General features: G+C 40.5%; 1 protein-coding gene across 8 annotated transcripts in view; it reads right to left on the bottom strand.

The window, feature by feature from the left end:
- Positions 1 to 13,850, bottom strand: part of ARID1B (AT-rich interaction domain 1B) — a gene marked incomplete at its 5' end in the record, with an annotated part of 336,354 nt that overhangs the window by 77,704 nt on the left and 244,800 nt on the right. For 7 of the 8 annotated variants that reach the window (XM_082307126.1, XM_082307119.1, XM_082307122.1 and 4 more), the window contains one exon: positions 9,585 to 9,674. The exons of the other annotated variant lie outside the window; for it this stretch is intronic. In XM_082307126.1, the coding sequence (XP_082163252.1) occupies positions 9,585 to 9,674 (90 nt within the window). The remainder of the gene's footprint in view (positions 1 to 9,584; positions 9,675 to 13,850) is intronic. 8 annotated transcript variants of the gene reach the window in all.

Genomic DNA, 13,850 nt, shown 5'->3' with positions numbered 1-13,850 from the left:
AAACCATGTGGGTGGCATAAGAAAACTGGCCTCCAGAGCAAGTAGATTTCTTTACATTCAAGATAATGTACTTTCCTCAGTTCTTATTCTCACCTTCCAGAAGGCAGCCTTACTAAAATATGCCCAGCTGGACCAGTGACAGCACATATGACACCTACGTTTGTCATACATGGAACATCCGACTTAGTAACATACACTACAGCGTGATGGGTTGGTGAGCATGAGTAGATCAGCTTACAGTGTAAACCTCATTTAGATGATGCAAATACTAATTCTCAATATTCCTGTCCAGTTAACGGCTGGTAAAAAAAATATATAAATCAGATAAATAAAACACCCTCACAAACAGATGGCAAACAAGATTCTGATCCATATTTAGCACAGCTAAGTTACAGCACTGCACCAATACAGTATCTCTGGATGGCTCTGGTATGAACCTGTTAGATGTGTCCCAAGCAGCAGCACTGACACGGGTAATACTTAGGTATTGTATACACCAGATCTTTGCTAATATCCTTGGTACTGAGTGAACATTTCTGCTGACAAACAACTTGGGCGACTGAAGGCTAGCAGCATAAAAAAATGTATTGAGACCACTGACATAGGAGAAATTAAGAGGCTTATTCTTTAGCCTCTAACAAGAAGGCTAATAATGTTCTTGATAATATCTTTTTTACTCATATAAAAGCTAAAAAAAGATTTTTAAATCCTCATTTCTTTCTCCGATCACAATCTGTTTTTTAAAGAAGTCTCAAAGAGTTTTTAGGAGAAAGTTCTTTATTGTTTCCCCATTAACCATGAAAAAAAAGTATGTAATTTCTACATTGAGCTTTTTGTTCTGCCCACATAAAACCTTGTTGTCTTCTCCAAGTCCATCAAGGTGCCACTACAAACATTCGAAGTTCTCTGGGCCAGAGTAACAGTGACATGGTTTCCCTTTGGTACCTGGACATTCTCACGTTGGCATCTGCTAATATCTGCAGAACGACCACCACATTTCTTCACACCAATTCAGAAAGGATGTTTCTTTGCTGATGTGAAATAGCAGTTATGGAAAACATCACCTTAGCAAAATTGGGGCTTCCTGCAAAGATCCCTGTGGTATTTCTTCTTTTCACAAAAGGATCAATGTTCTGTTTAAGAAAAAGCGCTGGATTTTTTTTTTTTTAAGTATTTTCTTATGATTTAATATCTATCTTACAGTCTCCTCACTGTTTATTTGTCTGACTGCTTCTCTTCACAATGTGAATAGCTTTGGGGAAGATGGAAACTAATGACCTAGCTAAGGTTTTAACCCAGACCCCCTAGTGTTTTACCAGCTGTGCTATTAGGTTAACTGGCTGAATCTCCTCTGCTTCTCTCTCCGATATTACAAAACCCGGTCTATGTATAGCATGCAATAATGTTTAAATTTTTCCCACCCCTAAACCTCCTTCTGCTACTGCCTAGCCTCGAAATTCATATAATCTATCACTGATAAATTAGAATCTGGGGAAGGATCAGACAGATTACCCAGATGGTAGCTGGGGAAGAAATATCCAACCTTTCCGAAGGCAAACCTCGCGTAATGGTCTCTGATGCAAATTTTAAGTGCTATACCGAGGGCAGAGAAGGAAAGACATTTGTGGAGATGTTGGCGCACAGACAGAACAAAAAAACATTGTTCATCCACCCTCTTACACATAATTTGTTACTATAACACGCCTTATGCAAGATGCTTTTACTATGGTGCTCGGAAAATCAGGGTAACAGTGAACTGCAGTACAAAAGCATCCCACCCCTCCCTTCCAATTGCCCCCGAAGCGAATCCTCACTTTCAGTAGGTAGCTTGGGCTGCTGGAATTAATCTGAGCAACAACATGAAAAACCTAAGCAGTCCGTCTGCTTTATACAATCAACATTTGTCTAAGTTTCCCTAATAACATGCATACTTATGAAAATCACGGAGGAGAGCAAAGAAGGAATAGCATTTTTCAACATGTAATGTGCAAGGCCTGCAGGCTTAATGGTCTAAATTTCAAGTTTGAAAAATTTACCCTCCCTGGAGACTCCTGTTCAAAGGTTCCATGGATCAACTCAGCTCTTCCTTTTCATGAAGTAAATATATTGAATACCATGAGATATATACGGATTTTGTGGACAAGACTAAAATATACATGATTTGTCTTTTCTGTCTTGCATACATGTAAAATGAATCATAATATTTTTTCAAAAATACAAAATCAGTGTGTTGTCCTCAGTCCCAAAATGCCTTCGTCTCCGTCTTATTTTACCATGAGTTACGATTTGACTGATTCTTCCCTTCCTTGATTTGCAGCTGCTCCCTGACGAGTGTTTATTCTGCAGCCTTTTGGGACCCTTTGGCATGGAAAGAACTATCCAGTGTTAGCTATTAATGTATACATTATATAGATTTCAGCTCACTGCCCTATATATCAACTTGAAAAGACATAAAGGGTCTTAGATCAGGAGTTCTTTATTTTTAGCAAAGCTTCATAAAAAGGTTAACTTAGGTACTGAGGGAGCAGAGTGTCCTGGAAACGATGGTGCTGTTGAAGAGGCAGACCACAGGCGGCTCCCAGCTTACAGGCCATGATGAGAAGCTGTCCCAGGGCCAGGGATTGTACCCAGTAACTTCACATCAAGCCTGGTGACAGGAACATCGACTGTCACTTTGTCAAGTTCTTCATCAGTGACTGCTTGTGGCTTATCTCGCTCCCTGAGCCCAGAGGCAGGGAATCTGACGGCTGCCTAATGAAGTCAGTGGAAACTTTCCTATTGAGAAGTCTCTCTGCTGGCAACTATATAAACTCTCTCAGAATAATTCAATTCTGCTCCCTAATCTCAAAAAGAGAATCCCCAATTTAGTTTAAAAAATGAAATAAAGATTCATCCCCAAGTATAACAAGATTTAACATCAGCAAGAAGAAAGCAATGCCCAGCTGCTAGTATACAAAATTTACTTGGGAGACCCGACTTTGGGTTTTGATCGTACAGATATTATTACCTACTTCAAATCCTACTTCTGCAGTTTTGCCCTCTCTCAGCGTGGCTTATCACATGTAAATCATACCCTTTCCTCCTTCAGTTCTTCTTGCAGATGGGCCAATACTGCTGTATATTTAGTGTAGGCCACAACTAATCAGATCAACCTAAAGCTGCCACTGGCTGGTATATGTTTGAAATCCAAGTACAGTCTGAAACCAGCGTCCTGAAATGGCAACTGATTTCTTTAACAATTAAGCTGGTTTGGCAGAGTAACACCATTTCTAACACTTTCGGGCAAGAAAAGCAGGTCTTCCTGCAATGCTTGAGAGACAAACAGACACAAAACTATTCACTCCCACAGCTCAGCCTGAAAACCGGTAACTTTTTATCCCAAAGATCTTGATTATTAATCAAAGTAGACATACTGTAAGCTTTTTTGTTGTGCATTGCTATGTGATGTAGTACAATACAAACAGGTACAAAAATGGGGGTCTTGGGTGCTATTGCAATTAAAACAGCAAGGAAAAATAGTCTGTATACATTTAAAAAAACCTGCTCATCAGACCAACACTACATTTCAGTGCGCTACACTTCCACTTTTACCATCAAATTAAAAACACAGTGGCAAAAACCAATGATGGCCTGATCTCTTTTAAAGACTGTTGATAAATTTAGTGCTCACTAAATTGAGAAACTAATGTAACTTTGTGAGTCACCAAAGAAGTTTAGTGCACAGCTCTACTGCATGGCTCTTCCTTTACATACAGATCAGCTCTGTATGTTCCTATGCATCATGTTCCCATTTCATCACGTGACTTGAGATGAAAAAGAGATGTTTTACAGAGCTACTCTTGCAATGAAATAACTCCTTGTAAAGACGTGTGACGGTTTCAACTAAAACCTGCTTTTCCTCCTTACATGACACGCTTTTCCGGCTGTTGGGGACCCAATTCCACTAACCCCAGTTTTCTAGGCATGAAGATCTCCTCCCAGCCTGGCACGGTGCTCCTGCATACCAGCTGGAGCTCAGCTCTTCCGCGCTGACCCACTTGGAGAACGCGATGTGCAGAACAGGCACTCAAACATACCTGTGGCTTTGCACTCACTGAATGTCTCAAGCATCTTTCTTTAAGAGCCTGAAACACTTCAGTCTACATCAAGTAAACTTATTACCAAGTCTGATTTAACCTTAAGTGGTGTCATCGTTAACATGGCAAGCAGAAGAATTTTAATGACAAGAATCATTTTATTCTCGAGCTCCTCAGTGCTCTGAATAGATCCCAAATCCCCAAATGAGAGCAAAAAACGTATTCTCAGGGAAAAAAGTCTTTTTAAGGTCTAAAAGCAAACTACACTACCTTTTTTGTTGCAATAAGAATTCTTTGATCTATTTTCTTCCTTCTGGTTTCTTTTTTAAGAAGAAAATAGATTTCAGGGAAAAGAATCTCTATCATCAAATGTCTGTATTAAGCCATAAATCTGATCAGGAACTGTAGGTGCAAAACACCAGATTGGTATTCTGTGTCTTCCACACAAGCAAAAACATTTATATTTTGTTAGAAGAAAATACATGACAATGGAATTTATGTGATGACTGCGTACAAACAAGTATGCTCAGAAAACAGTTGAAGGGGAGAAAAATACCTATATGAAATCTAATGGGCAAATCAGGAAATTGTAGTTACGGGAATTCAGTTGCTACTTAGTGTTCATAGGGAAGCACAAAGAGAACATCAAAATGCCTGATCACATCCCATCTGTTACTACCTCTAGCTGGATAACATCTTGGCTGCCAAAAAAGCTATTTAAATTTACTACATTGCAGCTACTGATAAATATCACTTCTGTGAAGATCTAATACTAAATAAGGACTAGATCTGAGGATAAGGCTCACAAGCAGTTGTGTCAAAAAGATCCAAATTTTGCTTAGTATAACACCTGTACTCTGACAAGCCCACAGTTTCTTACTCCCTGTCCCTGCCTGTGATATGTTTTTAATAGAGCATACAACTGTACAACCGTCCTCAAGAGCTGGATCATGTCAACAACGGAAAGAAAGAAAGCCAGAACGGAAAGAATGACATAAAAAAAGAAAAAAAAAAAGGTACTGGGTGGAGGTGATGGAGAAGGTGGCGGCTACTATTCACCAATTTTGGAGGTGCTTACTCTGGGCACTTTCCACATAGATCTGACAGGCACAGAATGGTGCCATGAAACTGCCTCCAGCAATAGAATACATTTTCCAGCACATCACAGCAGCTGCAACTGCATCAATTCTGCTTGCAATCCATGTCCAAACAGAAAAGTTCTCAGTGGTCCTATTTCAGCATATCTCAAGGACTAATTAAATCCTCATTACTATCTTCTAATTATTCCAGTGCTCTGGGATTTCACTGAGCAAGTCCCCAATGGTGCATTAGATGAAAAGGGTTAAATAACCTGTGTTGATTTTGAGACTCCAGATCTATTTCAGACCTTTAGCATATCATCAGCATTATCATGAATATTTAACTACGTACCGCTGTGAAAATTATAAGGGGAAAACAATTAAAGATTTTTTAAAAATTAATTCTGACCCATATACATTTGCACTAATAAATAAGGCTTCTTTAAGTATCCCCATTATGAGAGTGCTTGCTAGAGTAATAACGTGAAGTCATTAACCGTTTCCATTAAATTCAATGGTTTTCAGGAGCTCCCAATTCACTATTTTAATATAAGACTGAAACCTGACATGTACAAATCCAACTGGATAAGCGTGAAAAATACTACTTAAAAGTAGGTAAGTTTTCTAAGCTTTTTCAAAATTAGGTAAGGAACCATTCATTTCTGCAGGGGTAAAAGTGCCTATTTCAACATTATTGTGACACATATTCTCCTATTGGTGTTTGCACAGGTCAGTATTCATGTATGCAGACGGACGTCTCCGTTACATTACAGAAGTAAGAGCGGGAGCGTAAGCTAACGGCCAGGATGGAAGGCTCCTTTTTCACACTGCAGCTTCAGGAAACTGATTTCGGGGGTCAATGTGGATATGCTGGGTTTCTATTTGATCCATACAAGTAACTTCTAACCCACTGAGCAGTTGTGGCTACTAAGCACATCCTCAAAGTGCGGCTTCCAAAACCCAAACAGATGAGATAAGTAGGTACAGCTGAATATAGGGAACTCAAGCGACTGTGTACCTCAATTATGTGCCAAATGGCTATGACAGCTGTGGTATCACCGCTGCCCTACCTCTGGGGGCTGATGTAACTAAAGTTTATAAAAAGCTTTGACTTCAATAAACACGAAAAATCAAACCCCTACTTTTGATCATAGTAAAGAAAAATCTGGAGTAGCTGCATCAGAAACAAAAAGCAAAACGTGCGTCCCCCTTTCCCCCAAAAGCACAGCAAGTTTCAATGACTAGCTTAATCAGGCTACGTTTTCACTGCAGTATCTTCAAGTAACGGTAATTGCTGGGATTCAGCAGCAGTTAAATGCATGTGTACGTGAGCGGGTATGGCTACTCCTGCTTCTCCAAGAGACTTCTGACCCCAGTCCTGCACAGCCTGCTCCCTCTGTCTCCAGAGCTCTCCAGCTCCGACAGTCCATTAAGGTATATGAGACTTACTTCAAGTCCCAGTATGTTCAAAGACGCGTGAGCTGAGACATAGGTTAAGCATATAAAAGTACACGCAATTTCCTATTGCCTAGGTAGACAACACGTGTTGGTAGAACTGAAAAAGTTTCATTGACTGAGCATCCATCAATAGAGGCCGGTTACCGATTCTGGGGCAAGAACAGAAGTGGGCTGCCTAGAATAACATGCTCCATTTACGCTGAGCCAGGTCCAAATGTCCTACAGCTTGAGAAGGACATGAAAAATTTTCAAATTATTTTTAAAAAGCAAGTGTTTTTATGCTCATTACAAAAAGTATGAAGTAAGCTATATAAAAAGCAAGTTGAGAGCACAGAAAATTCAGTCCCCCAAGAAATTCCTATTACTGTACATATGTACCTATGTTACCACTCCCCCCCTTCTACACACAGAATGTACATGTAAAATATTGCTTCATGCTGCACTGTATGACAGGGGATGTATAGCCTTAGGCAGGCAAACATAAAAATCCCAGCTGGGTGCTGAATAACCATGGAAAGTAGGGTAAAATATAATCAAACACTTTCATAATAAAATAAATAAGTGTAAACTTAATGGTTCAAGGTAGTGGTTTAGCATCCAGAAGTGCTACAGCTCAGACTCCATCCGTCAATCAAGCTTCACAATATCTGGTAAATAACTTTTTTCTGGTATTGAAGCAGAGGATTCTGCTCAAGAAATGATTAGTAGTCTTTTGTTCACTCAATTCTGTCTCTAAACAAGGAAAGAAATGTTATACAAAGTGCTAAACCAAACAACATTACCTTTTCCTATGGAGGGTCTCTGGGTTTTTTGTTTTCATTTTCCTTTTTGTTTCTTTTCTTTTTGGGGGAGAAAGTGTATCAGTAAGCCAAGAGTTTAAGTTACTGTAGCAGATGCCTATGGATCAGGTGTCCTTAGCAGCAACGATTTTCTGCTCGGGTTTTTATCAGTAAATGACAAGCACCTTCCCTTTGAGTCCCCATCACTCCCCCTCTTTCCTTTCTTCAAGTTCAGTGGAAACCAGTTCAAGCAAGCAAAGGAATCAACTAATGTAACAGCCTTTTTAAAAGGTGAAGTTTTCCATTTCAAAGGAGCCTCTAATCAATGACAGGGCGCAAAAGGGAACGCACGCATGTTTATGCGCGTATAGCACAGACTTTAGAGAAGCTTTGGGGAACATGTTCTGCAAAATCAATATGACCTAGCTAGTTACAAATTTCATATCTGCTGCATGGAACAAATGGACTTCTTGTACAAGCTGGGTCACAAGGATCATGCATATTACACCAGATTTTGCATATGAAGAACGCAAAAATTGCGACATTCCCAAATACCTTTTCTCTAAGAACATACCCACAATTCTCACCCCCCCCGCCCCCCCCCCCGAGAAAGAACCAGACTAAACCAATCTGTAAATTTTCTTTCTCTCGCTGTTATTTACTTGTTTGACTTCCCAGTTATGGCAGCTGTCTTCTCTATTTTACTTTTGAATACTCCTCTGCCTCCCTCAACCATACGACGTCCCCCAGTTTTGTTCTACAGCAGGAACGGAGAGGTTTGATTCTTCCAGCTCTGCCAGACCTGCCTAACTCATCCCCCAAAGCCAGGTGAGGAACACACACTGCAGAAATAATTATTGCTGGGCCATGTAACATTTTGTGCCAAGACCCAACCATGTCAGCAAATGCACACATCTTTGAGATGTTTGGGCCTTCAAAGCCTCAGTCTGATCCATTCCCACTGCCTTGTGACACTCTATCCCACAAAACATCATATATTTGTATTGGGTACTGAGGCCATTCTTTTTTCACCAAACATGTACATTATTCTAAAAATTTTTTAAGGGGAAAATAAGCCCCTGCACTAACAACTGCATATAAAGAACACTCTGAAAAGGAAGGAAACAAATGAGTTGAGTGTGGAATTGTGTGTTTCATGTCCTCATTAATCAGCATTCCTGGAGGAGGGGACATCCAACACAGAAAAATAGCAAAAATTAAGACTCTCCCCTCTTTGTGAGTCCTCTTAGTTCCTCCTGGATGCTATCCCAGAAATTTGCCATTCTGTGAGTTCAACTTGTTTCACTGTGAGAAAACTTCTAGTATTTATGGTATCCCCATATGGTGCTACTTGGAATATTTCTGGTAGCAAGACATTTTAGGAGGGGCACTTCATAAATAACTCTATGTTTATCACAGTTATCATGTGTCTGTTTTGCAAGCTTGTCACTGGCACATGTTAACCACTGCATGGACAGGATGCCCAGTTTACAGCAGCTGATCGTCTGGCCACGCAACAAAGCTGTGACAACTATCTTCAATGAGCTAGGGCAGAAGGAGGTGAAAGGAAAAGGGCTTAAAAGTTTATAAATGGTAACATTAAGAAAAAAAAAATGCTCTGTTTATTTTTGTGAGCACTTGCTAGGAAGTACCCTTTTAGAAGAGCGTTGTTGCCTGCAAGTTTTTCCCTTTCAAGATTTCTAAATCTTTGAACCATTTGACCTAAATAGTTGATTTCCCTTTATATTTGAAGATATTTTTATTTCTAGAACTGGCTAGAGGACTAGCTGTCGTGTCCATGCAAAGACATCAGAGATGAGAATTTCAAGAACAGCAGCAAAACTGCAGTGCTCGTAGCTAGTGCTATTTCTATACATCTTAATTCCAAGACAGACAACGAAAAGTTGAATTCTCTAGGATATGAATCAACTATTTACAGCAAACTGCCTTTAGACTCTGGGCATTCACTCTATTTTGAGAAAGCCTTGTTTCCAATTATATTTTGGTAAAACCTGCTATTCAATTGCTCTTTCCCCAGAGAAGGAAACCCCCCGAGCCTTTTACAATGAGGACTGTCATTATTTTCCCTGGGAAAAGAAAAGAAATACCAGGAAATCTCACATCGCTAATGTGTGACTTAAAATGAAGGCTGCATTTGGCACCAACTAAAAAAGCCCCAACACCTAACAAACCTCGGTCCTGTGGCATTGGTGACTGGCTCAAGGCAGGGTGGGAGCTGGATTCTGACTGGCTGCCAGGAGGCTGCGGTGGCATCTGACTGCCTGTAACACACAGAGAAAAAAGGGAAAATAGACTTGCTTTTAACATTGCAATGCACAAAACCAAGCCTGCTGCATTTTTCAACCACTCAACATCAAAGAAAGTACCAGCTGCATAAGGTAAAGACAGAGCTCAACAGGTCTAGCCTTTTTCAGGGTTTTTTTCTACTTTTTCTTTTTTTTGAAACCCATGGAGGAAACATGCATAAACATATTTAGCAACAGGCATGGCGAAATGTTCAATTTCGTATTGAGCGAGTTCCCAACCTCACCGACATGATCCAATTTATAGCTGCAAATCTCCTGACACATATTTCTGTTAGAGAGTTTAACAAAATCCAAGTCTGCTGAACAATAGGGCTCATCCTGCCGAGCTTAAACTGGCCTCCAGCCAGGCAGACATGGACCGCTGCCAACAATATTACCAATGAAAAATTCAGTCAATACAAAAATGACTAACAACAACAGTTTAAAAAGTATTTCAATGAATCAGTGGTTTTAATATTATTTGAATGTCCACGTAGAATATGGGAATAAAGAATAATATGTAGGTGCACATAGTGAAAGTGAAGCATGTTTGAAAAGAGATCAGACAGGAAAGGGTATCTTATTATTCAAATAAAAGCAAAGGCAAGATATTTGCTTATTAAAATATCCATCCACAACAGACAGACCCATTTTTATGGCCTCGTTCAAAAGACACCCACACAGTTTATCCACTGCTGTCTACCCACCCGAAGAAGAACAGCACTCACCGTGCTGTGAGGCTCAGGACACGAAACGTTCCCTTTCAGTATTACTGGGTGGTAAAGCAGGTGCTTATTGCACTGATGCAAGTCACTCCTCTGGGTCACCATTCAACACCGTGTCAAGCAGGGAGGTCCGTGCTACCAACTTCCCACCGCACAACACCCCAACAGCCTCGTGCCTAACAGCCAGCCTGCCTCAGCCCGAGCAGGGGTAAGAACGAGACCTGGACGTCTCCTGGGACGCCTCTCTGCTGCTGGTCTGAGACACACCTGCTCCTGACCGCCCAAGTGGCCTCAAGACCATCTCAGGTTAGGCAGCAAATACATACTTTAAGCATTTAGACACCGTAGTGACGAGCATGGTATAAATAGCAGCAGACAGATTGATATCCCTCATCCTCAGAAACTGCTCAGATTGTTTTCCATTTGAAAGAAATGGAAAGAATAAAAACACAGGCAATAGATTTGTGCCTGCTGAGACTCATTTCCTCCTGCTCAGCAGCTGCCCCTCCGCAGTGGCGGGAGCAAGAATCCCGCAGTCGGTCCTCGAGCTGGGAGCCGTGCTGCCGAGGGGGGCAGCAGGGACTGCTCTTTCTTTAGAGCAATGAAGGGCCCCAAGCTGGACGCAAACGCAGAAAAGCAAACGTGTCTAATCTTCCCCGTTCACTTCCCAGCCTCAAAGCAACTGGCTCTCAGCACTGACTCTAAAGAAAGACCAGATTGATAAAGAACAAAAAGAAAATCCATAAAATGTGGAGTGTAACCTCTGCCTAGCTATTCAGACGAGGTGCATTTGCACTAAAAAACATGACAGTCAACATTACTGGGAGCAGCTGTGACAACTGTCTCAGAGATGCAAATGCTGGACTAGAGGCAGAGTTGCTCCTCCAAAAGACCAAACATGCCACTCAGCGCTGGAGGCTTCGCGATCCACGGCCCATTCACGAACTCTAAGGCATATGACAATAATATTCCGGCTTATGTTTTGATGTCACTCAAGAGCGGGCTGCGGAGACGGTAAGTGCTGCCTTATAATGAACGCTTTCTGCTTGACAGGAAGGATTCTGTGACTCCAGACTGTAAACAAACAGCAATTCCATGTTAACACGGGGCACTGCCGCTTCCACTGTGTATGCCCGAGGCACTGCTACCAGACAGAATACTTCAAGTAGATCTGAACCATCTAAGATTTTTACAAATACTTACACACACACACACACACACAAAAAAAAAAAAAAAAAAAAAAAAAAAAGGCAGGGGTCGTCCTGAATGCACCATGCAGTTCCCAGTGGGATCCCCCTTTAGGTGGAGGCTTGGCAAACTTTGAGAGACATTAATAGTGTATGGAAGACGTACGCTAGGCAACATATTTTGAATACATTTATACGTGGTCTTTAATTTTTTACATCGATAAGAACTTCAGTTATCTGGCAGGAGCCTCATCCTGCACAGGCAGATGTGCAAGCACAGACTGGGAAAGTCAAAGCCTAGAACGGTGCATGTATGGCATGTTACACAGAAATCGTTTTCATCTGCCTCCTTAGGGAATACAGACTCGGGAGTGTTCCAAATTCACTGAAATTATCAGCCTCTGCAAACGTTAACACTATTTTATTGGTTCACGTTTTAAAGTTTACTTCTGATTTTTTTCTGTATTAAAAAAACTTTGAAGCAAAATTTTTGTTTCACAAAGGAAAACAATTTTGTATACAGGACCAACTCTACATGCGTTCTACCAAGTAACGAACTCGCAAGAGAAGTGGCCATTATGCTAATTATCAGTGGGTGCTACAAATTATCCAGGTGCTGGACATGAAAGTATCGCCCCAAAATGTTTTCAGTCGAACTGCCATTTTATCCTTAGAAGTGATCTGAAAGGTAAAAGGAGGTTAAGCACCCAAATACCTTTGAAGACTTGAACTGAACTCTTAATTTGGGTATCTAACTCCTATTGATTGGGAGCTGATGACAGGACTTTAAAAACCTTTGAAGATCTGTCTGCCATGCTTTTTAAGTTTCTTTGTCACGAAAAGAAATGACCTTAAAGATTTTCCATTTCTTTCCTTTAAATGATATTAATCCTTCTCTCTTTCAACCAGTATTGTAGTTGGGATTCTTGGAAGACACTTTAAAAAATACGTGAACAGTATCTTATTAGGGAAGGAAAACTTCTACAAAAGAAAAATAACCTCTTTTCTTTTTCAACATAAATTCTACAGCTATTTAAGAGAGGGAAAAAAAACCAACAATTTTTTTCACTGACAGACTACTGCCTCCTTTGACCCAATGATACACAGATGGAAGTTTAAACAGGGATGACCTTTTCCCATATTTTGTATACTATTGTTGCCACATTGGTGAGATAATCCACCTGCCAAAACTTAAGCAAAGTGAATACTACGGATGTTTCACAGTATTTTTGTTATGCAAAATCACAGCAAATACAATAATGCATGTTAAAAGGATAGATGCTGCCCCACTAGTTCTTTCATGTAGATTTAAGGAAGGAAGAAAATGGTATTCGAATTTATATAGCTATCTTGTAAAATCAGTTGTTAAAACTACTGAAACCAGCAGCCTACCTAGTATGATGTCTGCTATTTAAAGAAAAAAAAAAGTAAAGTCAGTTGAAGAGGTGAGAGAATTTAAAAATGCTTAATAGCACAGTTGTAAGCTAGGTTTCTATTCTTTAAATTATGTTAGAAACGCTTTTAAACATTTTGCACGAGACTTTGAAAATCTATGCTTGAAATAGAGTCAGGAGAGACTGCACTGCACCTTTGGAAAAGATGGGCTGAGAAAAGTACTAAATGGCAATTGCATTATGACTACAGCCATGAAATCTGCAGTTATAAAGTGTAAAAAGTAAATTCCTTAGAGCCAACATAGCAAGAAAGAGCAGACCTTTGATATCCTGCTGAGGAGGGGTCCTTACGATGAATTACAGCCCAAATCAGTAACGTTTTGAAACGTGCTGAGGGCTCTCTGCTCCCCTCACTGTAATGGCACTGGAGGATGCTCCGCAGTGGTACCCTGTACCAGTTGGACAATATCTCACAGAATGGTGCCTGAACAATTGAATCCAGAAAGCACTTCAGTGATAGCTGGTCCCCCCTGGGAAATTACTAGTTAAGGAGGGAAGGAGGGCTATTAGCACAGGAATTTTAAGATGTGTGAGGAACTGGGAAACAGGAGGGTGGGGGACTGATCACAGCCTGTGTTGAAACGGGAACGTTAGGCTGGAGTCAAAGCAAAAGTTAAAGATCTTGTGGGTTGTCTTTGGGACAATTCTCAATCTAATTTAGGAATTAAGACCTAGGACTGGATTAATGACATTGGCTGATTACAAAGTAGGGAATCTTAGTCAATACAGAAGATGATCAAAATACTATCTAAGAAACTGGACCATGTTTTGGGTTGCAGTAACAAA

The sequence above is a fragment of the Platalea leucorodia genome (genome assembly GCF_965183815.1).
Source record: "Platalea leucorodia genome assembly, chromosome: 3".
In the NCBI taxonomy this organism is placed as follows: Eukaryota; Metazoa; Chordata; class Aves; order Pelecaniformes; family Threskiornithidae; genus Platalea; species Platalea leucorodia.
This window is presented reverse-complemented; position numbering and strand designations above follow the sequence as displayed.